The sequence below is a fragment of the Poeciliopsis prolifica genome, unplaced genomic scaffold, assembly GCF_027474105.1.
Source record: "Poeciliopsis prolifica strain line A6 unplaced genomic scaffold, Auburn_PproV2 SCAFFOLD004, whole genome shotgun sequence".
NCBI lineage: Eukaryota > Metazoa > Chordata > Actinopteri > Cyprinodontiformes > Poeciliidae > Poeciliopsis > Poeciliopsis prolifica.
Window position 1 is genome coordinate 5,340,511 of NW_026562379.1, and position 22,507 is coordinate 5,363,017.

General features: G+C 38.0%; 2 protein-coding genes across 10 annotated transcripts; one reads left to right on the plus strand and one right to left on the minus strand.

Annotated features, from left to right (window-relative positions):
- The first annotated feature begins 42 nt into the window (after window positions 1–42).
- Window positions 43–4,079, plus strand: slc19a3a (solute carrier family 19 member 3a). The gene is made up of 7 exons (XM_055028292.1): window positions 43–347; window positions 555–790; window positions 883–1,393; window positions 1,589–1,667; window positions 1,792–1,984; window positions 2,067–2,208; window positions 2,290–4,079. Exons 1-7 carry the CDS (start codon window positions 201–203, stop codon window positions 2,437–2,439), a joined length of 1,458 nt encoding a protein of 485 aa, XP_054884267.1. The 5' UTR covers window positions 43–200; the 3' UTR covers window positions 2,440–4,079.
- On the minus strand, window positions 3,590–22,348 carry agfg1a (ArfGAP with FG repeats 1a). 9 transcript variants are annotated; one of them, XM_055028283.1, is made up of 15 exons: window positions 22,020–22,348; window positions 16,508–16,601; window positions 14,657–14,772; window positions 13,671–13,836; window positions 12,508–12,670; window positions 10,801–10,905; window positions 10,177–10,248; window positions 8,729–8,944; window positions 7,942–8,131; window positions 7,472–7,548; window positions 6,895–6,999; window positions 6,572–6,616; window positions 4,589–4,744; window positions 4,352–4,446; window positions 3,590–3,803 (listed from the first exon to the last, which is right to left on the minus strand). In XM_055028283.1, exons 1-15 carry the CDS (start codon window positions 22,184–22,186, stop codon window positions 3,744–3,746), a joined length of 1,827 nt encoding a protein of 608 aa, XP_054884258.1. In that variant the 5' UTR covers window positions 22,187–22,348; the 3' UTR covers window positions 3,590–3,743. The 9 variants fall into 9 exon arrangements, with proteins under 9 accessions (XP_054884258.1, XP_054884257.1, XP_054884263.1 ...); XM_055028282.1 differs by having other exon boundaries at window positions 6,895–7,002; XM_055028288.1 differs by lacking the exon at window positions 10,177–10,248 and having other exon boundaries at window positions 6,895–7,002.
- Between the last annotated feature and the right edge of the window lie 159 nt (window positions 22,349–22,507).

Below are 22,507 nucleotides of genomic sequence, written 5' to 3' on the forward strand. Positions count from 1 at the left end.
CCGATATTTTCTGATAAGAATTAAGCCTAGAAAGGATGATTTACAATCACCGGCACCTTCCTGCTCTTTGACCTGGCTCTTGATTAGCAAAACCAGCACTAAACTTGACTAACTAGATGATCAACCCTGACAGGCACACAAGACCAAAGTAGCTGCAGCCACTAAGCACACATACACATACCAAAGCCAAGCAGGCAAAAATGGAGCGTGTGAAAAGACTGAGCTCAGACTGGCGATATCCCACCACTTTGCTGTTTGTCTATGGATTCTTCAGCACAGTGAAGCCGCTGGAACCTTTCCTCATACCGTTCCTGACAGGACCAGACAAGAATCTGACCACTGAACAGGTACAAAACTACAGCTAAACAACTAAAGGGCATCAGAAAACAACTGATTCGAAAGATTTACTCAATTTCATGCATAAATCAGCAATTATATGGATTATAGTTTGTTGTGAAGTATTTTGTTTTTCTTTTGTCCTGATCATATGTTATCGGAAAATAGAACTTAGAACAGTTTTTGTATGTTTTTCTGGTTTTATCTCTCCATGTCAGGTCAACAATCAGATTTTTCCTGTGTGGACATACTCCTACCTATCCGTGCTGGTGCCGGTCTTCCTGCTCACGGATTGGCTACGTTACAAACCTGTGGTGGTCTTCCAGTGTGTGATGCTCTTAATCACCACTGCTCTGCTGAGGTGGACAGAGAGCGTGTCGGCCATGCAGGCTATGCAGTTCTGCTATGGGGTGGTCACTGCCAGCGAGGTGGCCTATTTCTCCTATATCTACAGGTCATGTCATGCAACTAAAAGTACAATCAGAGTTTGGACTGTGTGGCGTGAGAGTGGATCTGACAGTTATCCCAAATTTTTGTTTATTGCAGTGTTGTAGATCTAAAAAGATACCGTAAGGCCACGTCTTACAGCCGCAGCGTCCAGCTTCTTGGATACACCGTGGGCTCGGTGCTGGGTCAGCTGCTTGTCAGCTTCGACCTCATGTCCTACAACAACATCCTCGTGTTTACTTTGGTACTCACAGCCATCGCACTCGTTGCCTCCTGCTTGCTGCCCATGCCACAGAGAAGCATGTTCTTCCACAGAAAACATTCTGGAGAGAGAGCGTCAGAGGAAGGTGCAAAGAGGCACAGAGGTGGATCTGAGGATGAAGAATGCGACTCAGAAACATCAAATACATCCCTGGGAGAGAAAGAAGATAAGAAGGAGCAGGGGGTTGAGGAGAATGAGGAGATAAAAGGGGCAGAGTCCTGCAGCCAAGTTGTTCTGCAGCTATGGAGAGATTTCCGACAGTGTTATTCCTCCAGACAGCTGTTGTATTGGTCAATGTGGTGGGCGATGGCCACGTGCGGCTATAACCAGACTGTCAACTATGTACAGGTCAGTGTCAAAGTCAACAAAAATGTCAATTGTCTATCAAAAGCTTGCATTATGAGAGCTCCTGTTAAATCCTCTAACAAAAAAACTTAAAAGTATGGAGTATGAAAAGAGATTGACATGTTGCACAAAGGTTCGGTGCCCCGGTAAGAAAGATATTATAGTGAAAGATTTGTAATCTGTGTGTATGTGATCCAGGTGCTGTGGGAGCATGTGCAGCCCTCTCAGAACTTCAGCATTTACAATGGAGGTGTGGAGGCAGCGTCAAACTTGTTAAGTAAGCAGAAAACAGAAAGAAGTGAAACCGTTGAAAAATAGGAGCTTGGGAGATAAAGACATACCATCTTATTATCAAATTACCATATTTGTAGTCAGGGAAACGTTGATCTGGTGTTTTCCAGGTGCAGCAACTGCCTATGGCATCGGCTTCACAGAGGTGAGGTGGGAGCAGTGGGGGGAGCTGGCACTGGGTGGCTTCTCCGGCCTGGGAGCTGCTGCATTATTTCTCATGACTTTCACTGGAAACATCTGGGTCTGCTACACCACCTACACCATCTTTAAGTGCCTGTACATGCTGTTGATAACAATAGCCATGTAAGACTTATCATTTTGTTCAAGGCTATTTTGTACTGTATAAATGTAGCATTAGTAAACAGAAAAAATGTATTCCTGCAAGGTATCAAATTGCAGCCGACCTGACGATGGAAAGGTACGCTCTGGTGTTTGGGGCCAACACCTTTGGAGCTCTGCTTCTGCAGACAATCATCACTTCTGTTGTGGTTGACAGTGGAGCTCTAGGCCTTCCTATCGTTCCTCAGGTAAGCAATCTGATCACAAAACACAAACGCTAAGACTTTGGTTTTACTGATGCACTCTGGTGGTTGTGTTTTCTTTTGCAGTTCATCTTTTATGCCTGTTACTTCTCAGCCATCTCTGTGGTGTTTCTGCTTCGGGGAATATTTGGCGTCTGTAAAGCACAGAGAATAAAAAAGGTCCAATCATCTTTAAATGGAAAGCAATCTGAAATCTGCGAGGAACATAAGTTCTGATATTGTAAATTGAGACTTAATTTTTTTTACCGTTGCCCCAAATTATAGAATAAATCACCCTTTTTTTCTTTTTACTGAAAAAAAAAAATATATATATATATATAACAATTGTCTGTGCAATGTAGGAGCAGCTTACATTCCATAACAGAAAATAAATTTCAGTAATTCAATTTAAAAAAGGACATTTAGGCTTACAGAACATGAAAATGCAAAATTTTAGAGACAAAACAAAAAAAAGCACTGAACTGTTGCTCATTAACCCAAAGTTTATACTTTAGAGAAAAGCAAAAAAATTTATTTGTCTAAAAGTCAAGGTCTTAGGATCTGGATGAAGAATGAAGTTGAAAACAATCCAGGTGAGTAGAGGTCCAGTGGGAAGTCTCCACAGTAACTAAAGGGGGAGACATTTTCAGCAGAACTTAGCACCTGCCCACACTCCCAAGAGCAAGTTTCCCTTTTTGAATTGAATTATTGAGATAAATGTACTTTCCAATTATATTATACTTTATTGAGAAGCACCTGTACATTTATAAATGAAAGCTTCAGTCATTTCATCTTATTTAAAATTCATTTTAATATATATTCTGTATATATTTACACATTAACTTAAAATTCTTTAATATCCCATGAAAGTGGTTTTTCAGTCCATCAGTCATTCTGCTTTCCCCCATGGGTCTGTGGTTCACTGTCATTCAAAAATGTTGGGACCGGGGTCTCTGTCAGCAGGGAGGGAGACGGCAGAACAGCCAGTTTGCCGTTCAGAGGCAGCATTCACTTGTTTTCAGTTTTCAGTCATTGACGTTTTTCCTTAGTATGAACAATTTACCCAAAAATATTCAGCACAAACAGTTTAGTTCTTTACAAATACAGAAACTGGCAGTACCCAAGCAACAGCCCTGTCTTAACAAATCTTATGTTATACAAATACTGATATGCACAAAGAGCTAACGACCTAAAGGAGAAAAACATATGTACAGTAATGCAGCATGATGAATGATATACTGTATGCAATAACTTAATTTTCATCCAGTTTGATTATATACGTTGTGGCTCAGGCCAGTTCACAGGTTAAGCAGAGGACAGAGGGTCAACCTCTCCCCTGGCACACGCCCTCTCTTGTTTTTCTAGTCACAGACACCGTCAGCGCCTCTGTCTTGCACATTTTTTAATTTGTGACAAACTGCGATAGAAAATACAGATTCTTACAAACATTGTGTTTTTAAAGCTACTGGTGAAACAAAACAGTGCAATAGGTGCAAGCGCGCCAGTTGTTGACTCTGTTGTGCAGCAGAAGAGATGGATTGCTATAAGAAGGGGTTGGTTGACGAGCCTCCTGCAGGATACTGAGCGGGCGGAGCGCCACCCTGGAAAGAGCAGAAAAACAGAGAAAATACAGAGGAGGTCAAAGTAGCATAGAAATTACTACGGCCACATTCAGCAAATTAGAACCTGGGATTTGATGAAGCCTGGTTGTCTGATTAAAATAAATAACATATACACATATATTAAACATATTTTTCATTAAGCTCACATTTCTGTGTTTGAAGAGTTTTCTTTATTGGTCTGATGTAATAATCTAATTGTATGTGTATTTTTTTTGGTTATCACTTATAAGCAAAAATAAAGGCTTTAAAATGTTAGTCTTGGTGCATTTATAATGTGTTTTTTTGAGTCTGTCGAGTTAATGACAAATTAACTTTCCAATAATATTCTAATGTATTTAATTGACTGAATATATCTTTTTTTTTTCAAGCAAATAGTGACGTAATTTAGCCTACAAGTGATATCTGGCACATTTACAAGATTCAGCCATGCATATTGATGCGGAATATGCATAGTTATCATTTTAAAATAACTAAAAATTATCGTGTGGTATTTTTTTGTCTACCAAAAGAGATCTTGCTGTACTAACCAGAAAAGGGTTGTTGGGGACCAAAGGGGCTGCCACCGGCTGTCCAAACGGAGTCACAACAGGCTTCGTCTGGCCAAAGGCTGGGAATCCCCCACCTGATACGACAACAACACTGCTGTTAATATACCAGAAAACCCCAAATATACAACAGATACAATAAAGCTAAGAATATTTTGGTCAAATTGAAGCATTTAGATGAAAAGTAACAAAGACTGAGTATGTGAATTACAAACACACCATTGTGTTGTTGAGGAAACGCTGGAGGCTGAGTGAAGGGAGGCTGGCCAGGAAAGGGTTGCTGGAATGTTCCACTGAAGCTGGTAGGGAGATTGTAGGCGGCGGCATTTCCAAATCCTGATGGCATACTCATGGAGCCTGTTCCAAAAGGTGCTGCTACACGGCAGAAAGCAACAGTGTAGAAGACCCAAAGGGGTTTAAAAGGTTAAAACAAACGTTTTCTGCTTCATGTTAGATTTATTTTTAGGACACACAAGCATGCTCATGAGCTATAACGATGCACAAACAGTATGCAGAAAAATCAGCTTGTGAGAATACTGTCTGTCCTCCGTCATCTTCACGATGTCCTAAAGAGATTTTCTGTCAAATTTAGTTCTCAGCTATGGATAAGTCATCAGAAAGATTTAATTGTCATCTCCAAGTCATTGAAAAAGAAAGAACTCAATGCTACTCTCAGACTTTATAACACTAAAATCAATCAGACATCTAAAGCCTTTCTGAACTGATATCAAAATGCAGGCTGCTATGTCCTAACGAGCTCTTGACGATTGTTTCAGAAAGTAACAACCTTTGAACTGCTCAGAAAAAAATGGATCAAACCCAGCAATCCTGGTGCTCTCATGGGTCATCGCTTTCTCCAGCCCTACTTCAAATCCCATATCAGATCTGCCAAAACTGCTTTTACAATGATGCAATCAATGCCAGCAAGAAACTCTGAAACTACACTTTGCATTCAAGACTAGTCCTCCTCTAGCCACAATTTTCTCGACAGAAATTACTGCTATTTTCTTTATAGTGAAAGAATTGACCATCACCCAGTTATTAAGGTACATATTCCCAAAGCTCTCTGTAGGAGCAGGCCATCTACAAGCCAAACATTGTCACCTCTAAGACCTACTTTCTGAAATCTAATCGGTGTGCAACATTTTAGTCATTTGCTGCTCACAGAGTACGTTTTTAAAAGCATTTGGCTTACAGTTATGACCATTAGATGTGGCTCCCTGCAACATTCTTCATTCAACAACTGTAGTCAGTGCATTGTTTTTTTCACATTTGGTAATTATTATACTATTGATATTCTTATATTGTCTCTGAGCTCAAGCAGAGCCCTCAGTTCTAAACTGATTTGATTGCTGAAGCATTAAAGTGGATTTCAAACATCTATAAGCTCTAAAATGTGTGTTACATGCATTGGACATTTTAAATATCACCTGCCTTTGAATTTAAAGTTAAATGATCTGAGACACAGAGGGGTGCTGCAAGGCCTCTTCCTTTTATAAAATACATTCCCTTCTTGGGTCTGCTTCTTTGCTAAATTACCAATTGTAATCAACATCAATATCATCTCATTGTATAGATGGAGGTTAGAGCACCACATTCCTGCAACACAGCAATAATAGGACTGACTCTTCCATAAAACTAATGAAGTATTTAGGAACAATACATTAAGTACTAGATCTGTAGATGACCAACACAGACCAAGTATCACCTGCCAGGTCCCTGTAGGTCACCTAGTAAATCCATGGTTATCTTTCATCCTAACTAATGCAATTCTCTTCGAGTAGTTCCAGCAGCATGCAAACTCAAACAGATGATGCAAAGTGCACTGGTGAATCTTCTGTATGTCACACAAAATAGCTTAGTGCTTAATCAAAATATAGCTAACTTAATGACTGCCATTGTTTTTTTAGCTAATATTAACAATTAAATAGAAACAAGGAAATAATTCAGGATGAAAATGAAGTGAACATTTCACTTCATTTTCAAGTGAAAAGTTGAAAATGAACAACAGTTAGTTTCGAGGTGAAACTAGAGTTTAAAAACAAAGGAAAAATTTTTTTGCCACAACAAAAGGCCTTATCAAAATATACAACTCTTGCTTCTTCAGCTAATTAAGAAATATATTTATGGAAAGAAATATTAGTCACTGTCAGCTCACAGCACACAAGTAGAAAGGTAAGCAAACGCCTCATAGTGACCTACCAAAGGTGGGGGTAAAACCCTGCCAATGAAGGGCACTCATCAAGCCTGTCCAGCATGATAAAAATACTCAGTAAATCTCACATTCTGGATTTTACATATTGCTTTATCCTGTAAGCAGAGAATGTAAACACTAGTGTAACTGTCTTCTTACTTTTTCATTCAATTTAGAATATTCCCATCTGCTCTAACTGCTAAATGAATCTTCAGCAGACTTGCTGAATAGTTCACTTGCTGTTTTTCATTTTTCCTCACATAAAGCATTTAATCCCTACAGCTATACATGATAAGAAACAGAAATCACAGATATAAGCACAAGAACAGACCTGCTGCAGCTGCCACACTCGCCGCTCTGCCGTTGCATTGGAATGGGTTGGTGGGAGCTGCTGCAGGGGCGACACCAGCAGCTACAAACGGGTTAGTTGATGGTGCTGCTGGAATAAAAGGTCAAGTTACAACATGTGAGAAGAAGGCAATACAGAAAAAGAGAGCAAGCATGTGAAAAACTTGAATTCTAAAGAATTCCAATATTGGAACATACATCTTAATAAAACAGTATTGATCTGTTGAATTATAAGAAATAACAGGCTTCAAATAAAGTAAGTAGATAATAAAGCTCCCAACTGTGGTTTTACATAAAAAGCCCGGCAGCATATTCACAAATATCAAAATGACAATGTACAAAATGAGACAGGCAAGAGATTTTCTTTAACGATCTTGTGGACTATGAGGAAAATACAGAAAAAAGGTATTATCTGCAAAGAAATAGGTTCACTTAAACTCCCATGCAGTCAAGAACTGCTTTTGAATTATGTTATGGTATCAGCAATTTGAGCTTGCAACTTATGATCCTTTTTTTTTATATAATTACTGTATGTACATAAAGAAAACAGATTCACTTACCTCCAAAACCCTGAGGCATACCGGGTATCACTTGCTGTGCTTGTGCTGAGGCAACTGTCTCTGAGCCAAAGACATTACTGTAATAACAGCCAAACAAGAGCCTTGTGTAAGAAAGAAGTGCATCTTCTAAAGACTGCATAAATCTAAATTTTATTAGACTGCTACATCTTTGTTAATAACTGCATATTATTCAGATCTATTAAATATCAAATTGGTATGATTCGTAATCAGCTGATACACTGAATTTTTAAAATCAGGATCAGATAAAAACATAATCCATAAAAGCCATTAAACATAAAAACTTCTTCATATACAACATGCATAAATAAAAACACAAATGCACACAAACAAAAAACATCAAGATGGTTGCACACATACATACATACACACACACACACACATATATATATATATATATATATTAACCAGTGCCTTTCTGGAACCAGTGAGAAGTTTGTGTTCTATTTTACCCTTGGGAAGTGCTAGAGGTGTTGTAAACACTGGTGGCAGGTGCTGATGGGCTGAAGACAGTATCGAGCTCTGCAAGAGCAGCATAACGGTCGCCCCCAGCAATGCCTGCTAAATGCTTCTGAGGCAAACCAGCAACTCCTGCTGAGGCTGCAGCAGCAGCAGAGCTCACACCTCCAGCAATACCACCCCCTGAAAGAAAAGCACATGAGAAAAGAGCAGGGTTCAATTCACCTCGCAGGATAAAAAAAGTTTGTCAACTCTGAAAGACATAAAACCAAAAGGTCCCAAGAGCTGCCATATTTAACCTATTAAAATGGGGAACAATAGTCAGTTATTGGCAAAAAAGTGAAAATATTTAAAGAAAATAAACTAAAATCAGCCCGAACCAACTCAGAGATGCTTCAGTGCCAGAATTGGACCGTGTCATTCAAACATGGTACTTTTTAGAGTGAGGACAAAAAGCAGCAGCATCTGGTCTTTATTTAGGTTGCTTCAGTGTCACGAAGACCAGAGTAATGCTTATAAAAAAAAAAAGCTTTCAATGAAATTGCTAATTGATTGATCATATTTCAATGTTTCAATGTTGAACATGTCAAAATTAGTACAACATTATAAAGAATTCGCCCTTATTTTAAAGCATCTGTGCATGACCCGGCCTGGACAAAAAATAAAACCTCAGGGGTTCAATCCTTGAGAGCATAAGCAAATTCTTTATTGCTTTTATATGATGATCCTGTTGTCCTGGCAGCTATAATCTACAAAATAGGCTGGGCCATAAAGGTTTACCTTCCTCTGTTTTGGCAGAGCTAAACATGTTATCCAGGTCAGCCAGGGCTGCGTATCTATCGACGGGAACGTTAGTACTCTGTACAACGTCTTTGTCAGCTCTTGTGGAGTTACTCTGGGAGGAGGAACTGAAGGATCCAAAGTCAGCACTACACGATTTGGGGAAGTTGTCAAAATTTGCAAAATTGGCATTTGCTAGTCCCCCTGAGGCGCTACCTGCATGGAAGAGAGAAATTAGAAGGTCATAAGGAAAGTCTTGATTGGAAATTTTCAAGACAAAAGATCAGAGCAGAGTGGTAGGGGGGAGAAGTGTGTGTACTGAGGGTACAGTGTGAATTGAGCCATGCTGAGGAAGGGAGACCAGCGATACTTGGGGAAAAAAGTGAGCAGTGTTCGCCCACAATAACATTATGGTTATTTTTTTTGAGCCTCTGTCAGACATGGCACCTGCATTTTAGCTCTTAGATACGGGAAAGATTTAAAAAAATGCAATTTAAGAATTGTGGCATAGCAGGGAAAAGAACTTGACAAATGCCTCAGAAAGAAAAGGACATTAAATTGAACAAAGGGAAATACTGGTACAACTTAATATCAACAAAGATGCTTTTTTCTTTCAACATGTATTACAGAATAAATTGTTAACCCTCGACCTTTTGCCAGTAGCAATTCCCTTCTCTTCATTTAATGCATTGAAACCATTGGCACACAGAATAGCACTCTGTGTGCCAATGATCCAATTGGTCAAAAGTATAAATAAACTGCAAATTGTTGGATCTTATAGTTTTTCAATGCATTCACACATAGTGAATAGATTCACACACAGCATCATGTTTGGGGAAACATTGAATGTAACAATGTTGGTTTTTAAAAAGTAACCTTTAACAGAAATGTATTCTCCATCAAACCTGATAGATCATGTTTTGCTTATTGTGTGTTTTTCTGACTTCAGCATGTTCTAATGAACGTTTTAGACAAAGTAGTTGGATTAAAACTTTCAAACAGCAAAGGAACCCAAGGAGACTGAGCACAAGATGATTTCAGGAGCTTGTTACAAAATCCAACGGAACCCAAAACAGCAAATACACCAGGTTAAATTATTTTTGTATAGTAAAATGAATAGCAAGGTACTAAGAGTTTTTGAAAAACACTAACTTCTTTTTTTATAAAGTAATGCCAATGAATCAGTAGAACACACTTGTACAATTATTGTTGTTTGCTTTCCCCAGGGTGAACTAACCAAACACTGTTCAGCTAATTCAGAGGTTTCAAATTCTATCTCTCACAGTTTTGTTATCATTTAATGCCAGAACTCTCAACCTAGATTTCCAATAATCAAACAAAAAAGCAGCAACACGGGCCACAAGTTATGTTGAGAAAAAAGGAAAGTCAGGTGGACAACACATCAGAGATGATAGAGCTGTTGTGAGGGCAAGCCCAGAGAGACTTACTGTGTGAACTCTGGAGAGGCAGAGCAGCGGTAAACTCACCCACACTGCGGCTGGATGAGAGCACAGTGAACGCTGGCAGACCGAAATCAAAGGAGGGAAAATGGAGCAAAAGATGACAGAACAGAAATTACATAACCAAAAAAGTGGTGAAAATGATAGTGTTGACATGAATGTATAGGTACTACAAGATGGACAGATAGTTGTTCACTTTGTGACAAAGACAGCAATGCAGAATAAAAAAAAGTAAGAGGTTTAACAGAAATGACAGAGACCAACTCACACAGACAGACAACCAACACGTCCACTAGGGGGCAATGCAGCACATAATAGCTTCCTGTAGCACGTTTATCTTTGTACAAGTATGTGAATGAGAAAAAGAATTCATTCACACACTCTTGAAAAGCATGCTGTTATTTTATTTTGTATGCAGAAATTTTGCAGAACTGACTGATCAGAAGGCTTGGTAAGCTGATTATATGTTAGGTCAGCCAAAGTGAACAGAAATAAGAATTTCTGTTGCCTCACAATATGCAACTGGTAAACAGCTTATTTTTATTTAGCGTGTTTGCCTTTGGGAAACAATTCCAATTGTTTAGTGTTAGTGTGGAAGTGAGCTTTCTCTACCTGTATTTGGAGGCTGAAATGACGCCTGTGGTGCAGGGGTGTTCCCAAACGCATCAAAATTTGCAAATCCTGCCCCTGCGCTGACATTCTGTGCTGCTGCAGGTGCTGATGAGGTGATATTCAGATGGACAGATGAGCAACAAAGAAAATAAAGAAATAAAAGTGAACTTGGATAACACAAAATGGGTGACTGCAATGGATATTTATGAGCTACAGACATTTGAACTTTCCAGTGTTTCTACATGCATTATGAATTAATCAATGCGTATATTTGTCAGTGATTTCCATGAGAAGATTTGTGGATGTCACTACAGCTGCTGAAGAAACATTTGATTCTCGAAGGGCTTTAGCTGTCAGGAGGCAGGAGAATCCAAGTTGCTTAAAGTTCAGAGAGAAGTTTCCACTGTCAGAGGTGATTTGGGACTTGAGCTTTCTAAAGTCCAAAGTCAGCAGAGCTGTTACCGGGAAATTTCAGAACATCTCACGCTTCCCACTTCTGCAAGGCTTTATACAGACTCAGATTTCATTATCCAGCAGTTCTTGGCACCTGCCCAAACTACTAAAAGTGCCTATGTCTGGTTTAATGACCATGGTATCACAGTGCTTGACTGGTCAGCAAACTTGCTCGACCTAAACCCCATAAAGCTTGTACAGAGTACCATCAGGAGGAAGACAGGAGACACCTGAACCATCAGTCCAGATAAGCTGGAAGACGCTTCTAAAGGTTTCCTGAAAACTTGGCAGGGCAACAGGCTGATGTCATGAAGCATGTATGCAGTATTCATGCAAACAGAATTATAACAAAATATCAAGGACATACTATGCAGTACATGGACTACTTTTATGTGGTTCAAAACATTTATTTTCTTTCCTAATTAAAATTTTCCGAAAACCTGAATTTTGAGTTTAATTTTAACTCATAATAATGAACATTACAAATATAATGTGCAATCAGTAATGAATCAGTATTGTATTAACTTAACATTTTCATTCAAATTACTTAAATATCTTTTGAAGAATATTGCAACTTATTGAGACGATGTTCGCTGGGCAACCTGCTTCCCAGCCCACTCTTTTCTTCTTTTTTGAATAAAACTGTAGAAATGAATCACTATCTTCCTTTTTTATCTGTCTGTAAGGAGTAGTGATCACACCATAAAAAACCCAGCAGTTTCCAGAAGTACACCATGTCCCACAATAGGCAGTCAATATGATTTGGAACAGCAGGAACCTTTTTTTAAAGGTATTTGTTTTATGCCATCAGACCAGGTTCCTCTTTTTGTAGCAGCACAGCAAGAACAGCATCCAACTGTACTTCTGAGAAATGCTTTTTAGAAACATTTTACATAAAAAACTTTGGTCCAAGAATAAGGAAAAAAAACACTGATGCAAACCATTTGGTAACTGGTCAAAAACATTGCATATATCTGTTCAGAAACAGAAATGCCACTAAAGATTAGTCAAAAAAATTTAATTCACGAAAAAAAAGCACACAGCTTTCGTATTGACATCATCTTACTAGTCATTGTTGGGCATGGACTCAAAGTTGTCTACCAAATAGACAACTTCTTTTGATAGTCCTATAATTGAGATGATAGCATTAAAACATCTGAGTTTTTTCTGTGCATTTATACATCAGTTATTTTTGCTACCAATAACTAATTAAACATTTTGATTAAATAAATCAGTGATTAGTTGGATTCTTACTTGTGTGGCTGTTAAAATGTGCAAAGTTAGCAAAGCTGGAGCCAGGGGCTGAGTTCACATTGGCTGGGGCTGCAAAGATGTCTCCACCCAAGTCACTTAGGAGGTCAAACTTTTTTTCATTGAACTGCTGTTGATGATGTTGCCCGCGGCTCACTACTGGAGACTGTTGGAGACAAGAAACACAAATGGGGAAAAAAAATAAATGAATAAATGGTTTTTTGCCATGTGCACAACATTAAAAATCGGGTCTGGCTGGCCAAATAAAATATCATTTAAATTCTTGTAAAGTCTAATTTCGAGCTCACAGGAAGGAGCAGGTAGAGTGAGGAAAGTCGGATGCACAAATTATAGGCAGAAATCAAGCCAATGGCTGCAGTCATCAGCTGTTGGAAATTGCTGGAGCTAATCACTAGACTGAACATACAAGTAAGAAATCTATCATTGAAGCTCTTGATGAAGATCTTCCGAAGTTCTCAGAAAGTGTAACATTTGTAAACTAGCAACAGACCCAGTCAAATGTACAAGTGTCTCACAAAAGCCAAGTATTTTCTGTGACATGTATCTATGACAGCACCAAATGATTATTTTCGTAATTGCTTATTCTATTTATTATTCTGACTATTAATCTTTTTTATACAATATCTAAAATATATTAATACATACAAGAACACAAATAATTCTATTACTTTTTAATAAATAAACATTTTATTGCTGGAAATGTAAGAACACCATTCCTTTAGTACAGGCTAAATCATTTGTAGCAAAGAATGTATTTGCAGGTTAAAAAAATACTTCCAACATCAACATGTGAAAAGATTCACTGCTTTTGCTTGACTTAACATCAATAAAGTGTAGCAATAATCTGTTGATTAATTTTTGGGTTAACCAATTACTAATTGGATAGAAAAAGGTGCTTGATAGGAGATTTTGTTTCACAGAATTTGAACCAGGTGAAGCCAAAACTGAACTACTCAAAGGGTTATGGGACTTTAATGCAAAATATTTTTGTGCAGTTTTGCCTTAATTACTGAGAGTAAACCTATATAAGTTTTTGGGCTACAGTTTACTTTGATAACAGGGGTGAAACTTATTTTAGTTTTGTTTAAGTCAGGCACTACTGTTTTACAGTAAAGTGTTTGTATGTATGTGTGTGAAATATTCACCTGATTTGGTGGGGTATTCTTAGTCAGGTGCAGACTGGGGGCCGAATCCCCCAGCAGTGATTTAAGCGGTCTGACCTCTGGGGTGCTGTTGGTGCTGCTGTTCGAGGAACCAGAGATGGAAGCATGGACCGATGCCACAACCTTGGCTTGTTCAGGAGGCACATACCTTGGAAGAAAATAATGTATGCATCACATTAATGTTAAACTATCTAAACCAATAATATATTAAAAAAATCAAAGTTGATGGAAACTTTTAGCTCAGAAATAAAGACAACAGTATTCTGTAGAATAGTATTTTTTCAACATGAAGGTTTATTTAAAGATGTGTGAGCAGATTAACTGTGATTATTGGACAAATAACATCTGTAACTGTAAAGGACCGTCACTGCTATATGATTTTGTGTCCAATTCAAAAAAATACATTTTTGTTCCAAAAGGGCATGCTGAGGCATGCAGTGGTATCTCAACTGCTCTCATTTTGATCAGTCTTCAGAGAATAAACATCTGAAGAGGAGCTAAAAATAATTCTTTCATGATCAGGTGTGTTCGCTCAATGAAACGTCTCAACCTGCATCTTATTTCTCTCTGTAACTGCATAAGTATTCATTTTAATGTTACTTTGCTTTTCAAATCTAAAATTAAAAATGACCTTAATCTTGTTTGCATTTAATAATATGTCCTGTTAGGCATAACACTGATATGAGAATAATCCTGACTGGGCTAAAGAACAAATGTCTCATTTGAATTCATCATTTACCTTCTTGAAGTCACTATTGCATATTTAGAGCAGCTTGTCTGTAGCGACCTACATTCAGTGCACTAAAGGAGGAGTGTTTGGTAGCTTGCTGGAGGCTGAGTGCTATGAGCTCCCTTTGAGACATTCCATACCAGAAATAAAGGGAACTCAAAGACAAGCTGCATGTCAGCACAGTTCTCAGATCTGTTCATTCAGATCTATGTACAACCAATGTGAAAAGCTCACTCACCATCTCTTCTTCTCATATTTCTCTTGAAGGAACTCCTTGACTTTCTGTGGTTCTCTGAAGTCTGGTACTGATGAGGTTCTGTCGTCATAAAGACCGAGCCAGATCTGTTTACATACCTGAAACATATCAATGCAGGACAGTTATGTCAGCTTACAAATTTATTTTATAAACTCTACTATACAATATTAATGGATTGTTAACAAATTGAAAATTATGCAAAAAAAAAATAAAAATAAAATACTGAACCACCCTGAAGTAACTAACTATTTTAACTGCTCAATTCTTATGTATTTTAACAGACCTATTTTACAGGTCTGGTATTGAACAATTGAATAAAAAGGAACTGGAGGACTTTTTTTATTTATGTTAAGTTGTGGTCATATTACATCCTATTGAGAAAAATGCTGACTTGACAGCTGTCTAGGAAACATTTAATGATACCTCCATAATAAATGTAAACCAGAAACCGTTTTTAGTAAAAAGTCTGAAAGTTAAGAAAGTTAAGTGGAAGGAAAAGGAGTGAAAGAAACAAAGACAAATGAATAGTCTGTGAAACAAAATCAGGGTGAAGTTTCCAGAGGCCATGATTATTTGGTAAGCCATTTCATCAGCTGCTGTTAGTCCATCTTTCAAAAATCCAAAGTCAGCAAAACTGTCTAACAGGAAATTTTAGAGCACTGCATGCTTCCTTCTGCTGACAAGCACTATGGAGATGTTGACTTTATTTTCCAGCAGGACCTTGCCACACAGAACGTCACTGTGCTTGATTTCACAAATTCGCCTAACCTAAACCTCACACAGGATCTCATACAGAAAGAGCTCTGGTCCAGAAACAGACGAGACATTGGACCTAACAATGCACATGAACTGAAGGCCACTATTAAAGCAACATGGGTTTTCTTAACACTGTAGCAGACCTGCAGGCTGATCACTTTGATGCAATGCAGCATTAATGGAGTAATCCAAGCAAAAAGAACTGAAGACGTGTACGATACAGGTCACACACATACTTTGCAATTGGGGTAGCTGGTATTAAAAATCTTGTTAATTTGTACAATATTCAAAATTTTGCAGAAACCTAATTTTGAGTTCTCATCAAGTGTCAGACAAAAACATCGAAACAAACAGAAATAAACACTTCGACTACACCAATCTGTCTGGAATGACACTCCAAAAAAAAAAAAAAATCTGTTTTCCACTGATATTCTAATTTACTAAGATGGACATGAAGTAACAGTGATAAAACCAACAAGATCTGAATGTCAAAATTCATGATGCAGAACACAAAACAGCATGAAGGCCAAGATACGACAGCTGATGGTATTTGAATCCTAGTTGTTGTATCAGTTTTTCTCTCTGGATCAAAGTTTGCAAAAATGGAATGAAAAAAATAGCAACATGATGGAGCAATTGTATTTACAGCCTGGAGGACACAAGCATCAATCCCAACCTTGAGTCTCCAGCATGTCTGCCTGCCTTTTTCTCCAGCTTGTAATAAACTGTGTCCCTGGTGGCACTGATCTATTTTATACTCCGTTTACCACAAATGTGATGACGGCCTTAATGAACTTTGGTTTTTCTGTTCATATTGTACTCCTCAATGATAGTTAAGCAGATAGGTACTTGAATGACAAACCTTTCATACTGAAACTCCATGGCATTTATTACTAAAAAAATTTGGTACTTTGAAGTATGGTTTGTTTATAAAACACAGACCATATGCTAAAACATTAAACAAATTTTTAACATATTGTGATGTCTGCCTTTAAATCAAGTGAAACCACAAAGAAACAAAGCCTTTAAGAGTAATTCACAGTTTTATGCAACAGAGAAGAATTCCACCACCCTTACCTCATTGCCATGTTTCTGTAGGAACTCGATTTCCTGTTGCGTGAATGTCGTCATAGAGATAGACTTAACTCTATGCGGTGGGTTCAGTCCTCGTCTGTGGGCAGAAAAATTAAACCAGGGTCAATTTGATGTCATGTCACGGTAAGCGAAACCATCATCTTCATGTGCTCTAAGGCCCTCTTCTTTGGATGGGGTTGTTTAATCAGCAACAAGCCAGCTTGTAGCACTGCACTCCATGCAGTGTTTAATACGCAAGATAGTCATTGTGTAATTGAGTCAACTGCAAGTACAAGAAAAGATAAACGCGACAAATGAATCACGGCATACAGGCAAAAAAGGAAGAAGAAATCAAAGGAAACGGGTGAAACATCTCCTGAACTTGCACTGACTGAACTCGGGTTGTCAGTGTAACTAAGCAATGAGTAATATTCCCTAATATGGAAACTATGAAGGAGTGACATCCGTTATCACACACAAACCTCGTTCAGAAGGTCAGAGGTGAGCTTCTAACAGTTAGACTAAAGGGTCGTCACCAGGCAGGGTTATTGTTTTGAGTTAAACCAAACTAATATGACTGTAAGGTCATTGCTGTTTGTCTTTGAAGCTGATCACAGAACATTTACTTAGACAAGCAAAACATTATCTGTGACTTAAGGGCACAGACATCAGAGCCAGCAAACAAATAAAATGAGTTTATTTTAAAAAGATTTAAGTAATCCAACATCAGGAATCTAACTACACTCTAGATGTTAAAATAGGAAATTTAAAAATTTCCCAAATTTGGACATTTGCCTGCATTTCTATGATGTGCCACAGTTTGAATTGAAGGTTTCTAATTTTACTTATTTTTTCTAAAATTAAAATAAATAAACAGCTTTGTGCTATTTTTGCTCTTGTCTTTTATAACTTCTATTCTGAGGAGTTGTCTGTGTTTTGATTCCATGCAGTGTTTAATACGCAAGATAGTCAAAATTGTTCAAAGTTCATTAGTGGCCGACAACCAGTTGTCAATATTAAATTAATCCTTGTTTTAGATGTAGATACTTTGGACCTTTTAAGTGAGAAAAAAATAATAATAAATCGTCACAGATGTCTAGGAAAAAAGAATCTTAAGTTTCACAGTTACGCTGTCACACTGTTATGCACAAAGACAAGCCAAACCTGGAGTGAAACACTAGACCAAGGTTGCTAAATTATTGACAGGCATTAACTTTCTCAGAACTTTTCATCTCGCTCATTCTTTTCACGTTCAGTCAGCTTGACTCACTATTACTCAGTAACACAAAACAGAAATAACAGGCAGCTTGGACAAAGAAAATGTACTTGTGATATAATCCACAGACTATACTGTATACAAAACAACACAAGAAAGAGAGAGAGAATACCAGCACATTATCAACTTATATTCAGTTATGTCTTAATGAGACTTCTTGTGAAAACAGATAACGATTGACAAAAAAACGTGCAAAATTTAAATAAGTTAACTAAACCACCAAACCAAAGACTAATGAAATCGAAAAAAAAACCTTTCCAAAAGTCAATTTTGTTCTCATCTTGTTTTAAACTTTGAAAATGAGTCAAAGTGGACAAATGAAAAACTTATTTAAAAATCTCTTCAAAACAGGGAGAAAAGTGTGTGCTTCTCCTTACATGATACTTTAGCAATTCTTCAGCGCCTAAGGAAAGTAAACGATAAGATCCTATTTGAATCAAGATGAAACTAGGTCAGAAATGAAAAAAAAATCAAATTGCCTTAAAGGGTGAAATATGATGTGAAGATTTCTGCCCACTGAGGAATCTAAATCAGGTTACATTCACTTATCTTCTGTGGTTTTGCTTGCTAATTTTGTTCTCTGAAAAAGGAAAACATAATTTGCTTACAGTTATTGTCATAGCTGTTTATTTTTGTATGAGCCAACTGAAAGACACAAAACAGATATCGGTCTGAATTCCATCTATGCAGTGACATAAGGTAAAAGCCTTCCTTAACCTGATATGTGCTGTCTCACAACAGTGCGCGGCTTTTAAAAATGCAGTAGTACAGAGAAGTACAGAATACCACTGATTCTACCATCATAATTCTGCAAGCATAAGCAAAGACTGGTTCACATTTACAAACAAGCAGAAGTCCACCGGGTTTCCCTACATGTATACAGAGCAGCACGCACACTGTGTGCTAAAATGCTATCACATATTGTACAATAAAATAATTATGACCTTGTCTCTACTGTACACTGAATAGCTGAGCCAGAGATCTCAACTCATTTGCATATGGAAACAGCTCCAGGGTGAGAGAAACTGGCAAAACTAAGTCTCATAAGAGTGGAAAAGCTTGCATGAAGCCTAAATAACTGCTGAAGAGGAAACATTTAATACTTAACCTGTAGTTAATTGTTTTTTTGTTGTTTTTTTTTAACTCTTAAAGTCAAACTGAATTGTTTACATAAGCGTTACTTATGTTTTGCTCGAACATCGTAAAAAGATTACCACGTTATAATTTAAATAGTGCATGGCAGGTATTTATTATACTAGACATATTTGACACTTGGCCCTCCTTAATGCCGTCTTGTCGCTTTTGTATCCCTGCTTACTCAAGACAAGCTGACCGAGTGGGGTTCCTTCCTGCCAGCAGCAATTTACCAGAAAGAGACATTGTGAGCGGTGTTCCTCCTGGGAAGGTCCCCACCTTCGCCAGGAATGTGTTTACATAGCAGATTCCAACACCACCCATTAAATAACCACAACGAAAGAGGAAAATGTGTTTGTGTTCTGGCCGTCACCCCCAAAGAAGTCGAAACCATTAAATTGTCTGAACTTTATTTGAAACAAACAGACAAACAAAAATTAAAAGAAATCATTAGAAAACAAATCAGAAATTTACTTTTAAGCATCTGTTGGGATTCTATCTGCAGTAAATGTGTCTTTTAAATAAAATGTTTTGAAAATTGTGAAAGCATTTGTTTTACTTATATTAAACAAACTTTCACTCTAACCACTGATAGAAATAGCTTTTAATGATACATTGAGTAAACATGGCTCTTTTTTTCATTAAGAACTTCTAATAAACTCCTTGTATAAATGAAAAAAACATGTTGCAAGTTTTTTTTTTTTTTTTGATCAGGGATTACAGAACATAGTATAGCGAAATATGTTTTCTCTGTTGGGTGCAGTCTCTTTTTAGAGCCGATTGTTCCTGGTGTCCTCACTATAATGAGACATACAAGATCTCAAAGCATCGTTTAACCTGATCAAGCTCCTACTTACACCACATTGTGTGCATTAAATAGGCCTAGAGCAGCTGATGGTTGCCAGGTAACTGTTGGATATTTTATGACAGTGCTGCTTTTATAGTTAAAATCTTTGGTGCCGTTGTTCTAACACTAAACTCTGTTCATTCACAAATCACTTGTTCTACTGTACTTCTCTCATATTACAACTGTTAAGCAAGCTAACTAAGGTAGATCTAGCCAGAGCCACACCTCAAACATTAATGTCTGACACTCATTTCAAGGAATGGAATATTTGTGTGAACCATCATGGTCACATGTACTTTCCTGCTCGTCTGAAAACCCAGGTGCTCGTCTGCCCTATCACCTCACCAATGACAACATCTCCCCGTCACTTCCTGATGTATTCTGCAGTTGGTCACTTATCTGACTTGGACTGAAACTCCTGGAAGAAAATGTAAGGCAACTGAACGTAGAGGCAGCGTTTGTGTGTCATTAGCACAGTCAATCCAAATTTTGGAACTGAATGCTGCTTGCATAATTTGGCAAATAAGACTTTTCATATCTCACATTGCAATTGCAAAGTATATCCTACTCTTTCACAATGCTACATCACTGATCAGACATTATACTGGGGAACTCAAAATGAAAATAATTTAAAAAAAATAATTCCATTACTGACCAAATTTTTAGAATTTTTATTAATTTTAATTTCATAATTGTTTAATGCATAAACGCATAGGAAAATATTTTTAAATAACTAGAATAATCGGTTTCAGTCTCAACCTGATCGTAGGGCGTTCTCCTGGAAGTGATTTGTCGCTCCAACTAATTGAAAAACAGGAGAGACAGACAGTGACCTGCCGTCCCAGCCACTTCCTGTTGCACACATGCATCACATGCTGCTGATGTAGCAGCATAGTGGGGCCACACCACTTCCTGCGCCTACAATTACAACCAGTTTGAAGCACATCTTAAACACACAGGAAATAATTCATGAATACTTAACATGAGATAAAGTGTCAAAGATATGAATCGTTTTCTTCAGATTGAACTCAACATACAGTAGGTTGTATTGTTAATTACAGAACCACACTACACCTGTACTTCTACTGTAAGCCAAAATTATTTTTTGCCAACCTAAATCTAAAGAAAAACATAAAATTATTCATTTATCAAAATAGATATTGTTTCAATCTTTGAATGATAGTAACTTGGTTTTTAAAATAAATTTCTGTCAAATTTAAGATTAGATGCATTAACAAATATTTACAAAACAACACAGGAGTGCCATCTAAGCTCCTTATGAGTACAGCAAAGAAGGAGGAGCACAGACAACAAAAACAAGAAAAACGCTTGATTAAAGGGGCCTTTTTTTTTTACTGTGAGGTTTAGCTACTGCATATTGTTGGTGTCCCATACTGTGAAGAGACACTTGTCTAAATGACAACATATTACTAAAAATACAAACAAGTGAGTGAAGACGTCATATCTGTAACTGAAAAATAATAGAACATTCAAACTAATCTCACGTCTGAAGTTTACAGAAGCCTGGATTTAGAACCTAGCAGTTCCTTAAGTGACAGAAAACAAAAATCCAGCCGTACACCACTGAAATTACTAGTTTAGTCAGCATGTTTAAACTTTGCAGACAGGAGCTCGTGTGAGGTGCCTCGATCAGCACACAGAATTGAAATTCCAGTTGTGATTCTTGTCAGAGACAAATTCAGGGTTGAGAAACGTATTACATAAATACATTGTGACATCAGAACCGCTGCTCTCACAGTTATCGGTCACATCTCTAAATAACATGACATTTATACGCCCAGGTGTCAAGTTTACAACCAAAAAAAAGTGGCGTTCAAATCAATAACTAAAGGCTGCGTTGGTGCGGCTCTTTCTATAAAAAGTGCATGGTTGTCTAACTACCATTAGTCGGAATGGGGGCTTCCTAACGTTAACAGCAACTGGTAGCAGCATCTGGCTAAAGGCTTATCTGTAGCTCTAAGTGCAAGATAAGTTCACTGGCTAGCCCTGGAAGCTAAAGTTAACTAGCGTCGAGGGTGGTCGCCCTTTCGGTTCCATTGTGGGGGCACTGACAACTCATGCACCCCGCCCAACACAACCAGACAATGTCAGGCAGCAAATTCCACGCTCACCATAACCTATCTGGAAATATGTGTCTAATGTTAGCTTACATTAACAGCTTCGGTTAGCCCGTCATCTGACACTCTACATATCATATGCACAAAAGCTGTGGCTCACGTCTGCAACTTAATACTCACAAGATGCCAGAGCAGGAGGTACACACGAAAGAGCCCACAGTCATGTTGGCATAGGTTGGGCCGCGCTGATCACAGTCAAAGCACTTTCTATTGGGAGGCAAACTCGTCATTTCTCTCAGCATCTTCAGATGTTTCTCCTCCTGTTTTCGTTTCGCGTTCGCCGCCATGGTGAAAGACGCGCAACACGGGCAATTAAATGAGAGGCTGAGAGGTCAGCTACAACTAAAACAAAGGGCTGTGCTGTTTTAACGGCTGCCGACTCGCTGCTAACGGCAGATAGGGGCGGCTCTGTTGTCAGGGGTGGCCTGGCGTCTCCTCCAGCAAGGAGTTTCAGGATGCGCATCAGAGGAGACAAGAGGAGCACTGACACCTATTTCCGCTTTGGCACAAACACCGTTATTCTCGCCCTCGTTTTATCTCCGGGACAGTTTTTTATATATATATATATTACATATCTATCTTTTATGATAGATGTAGATTTATACTTA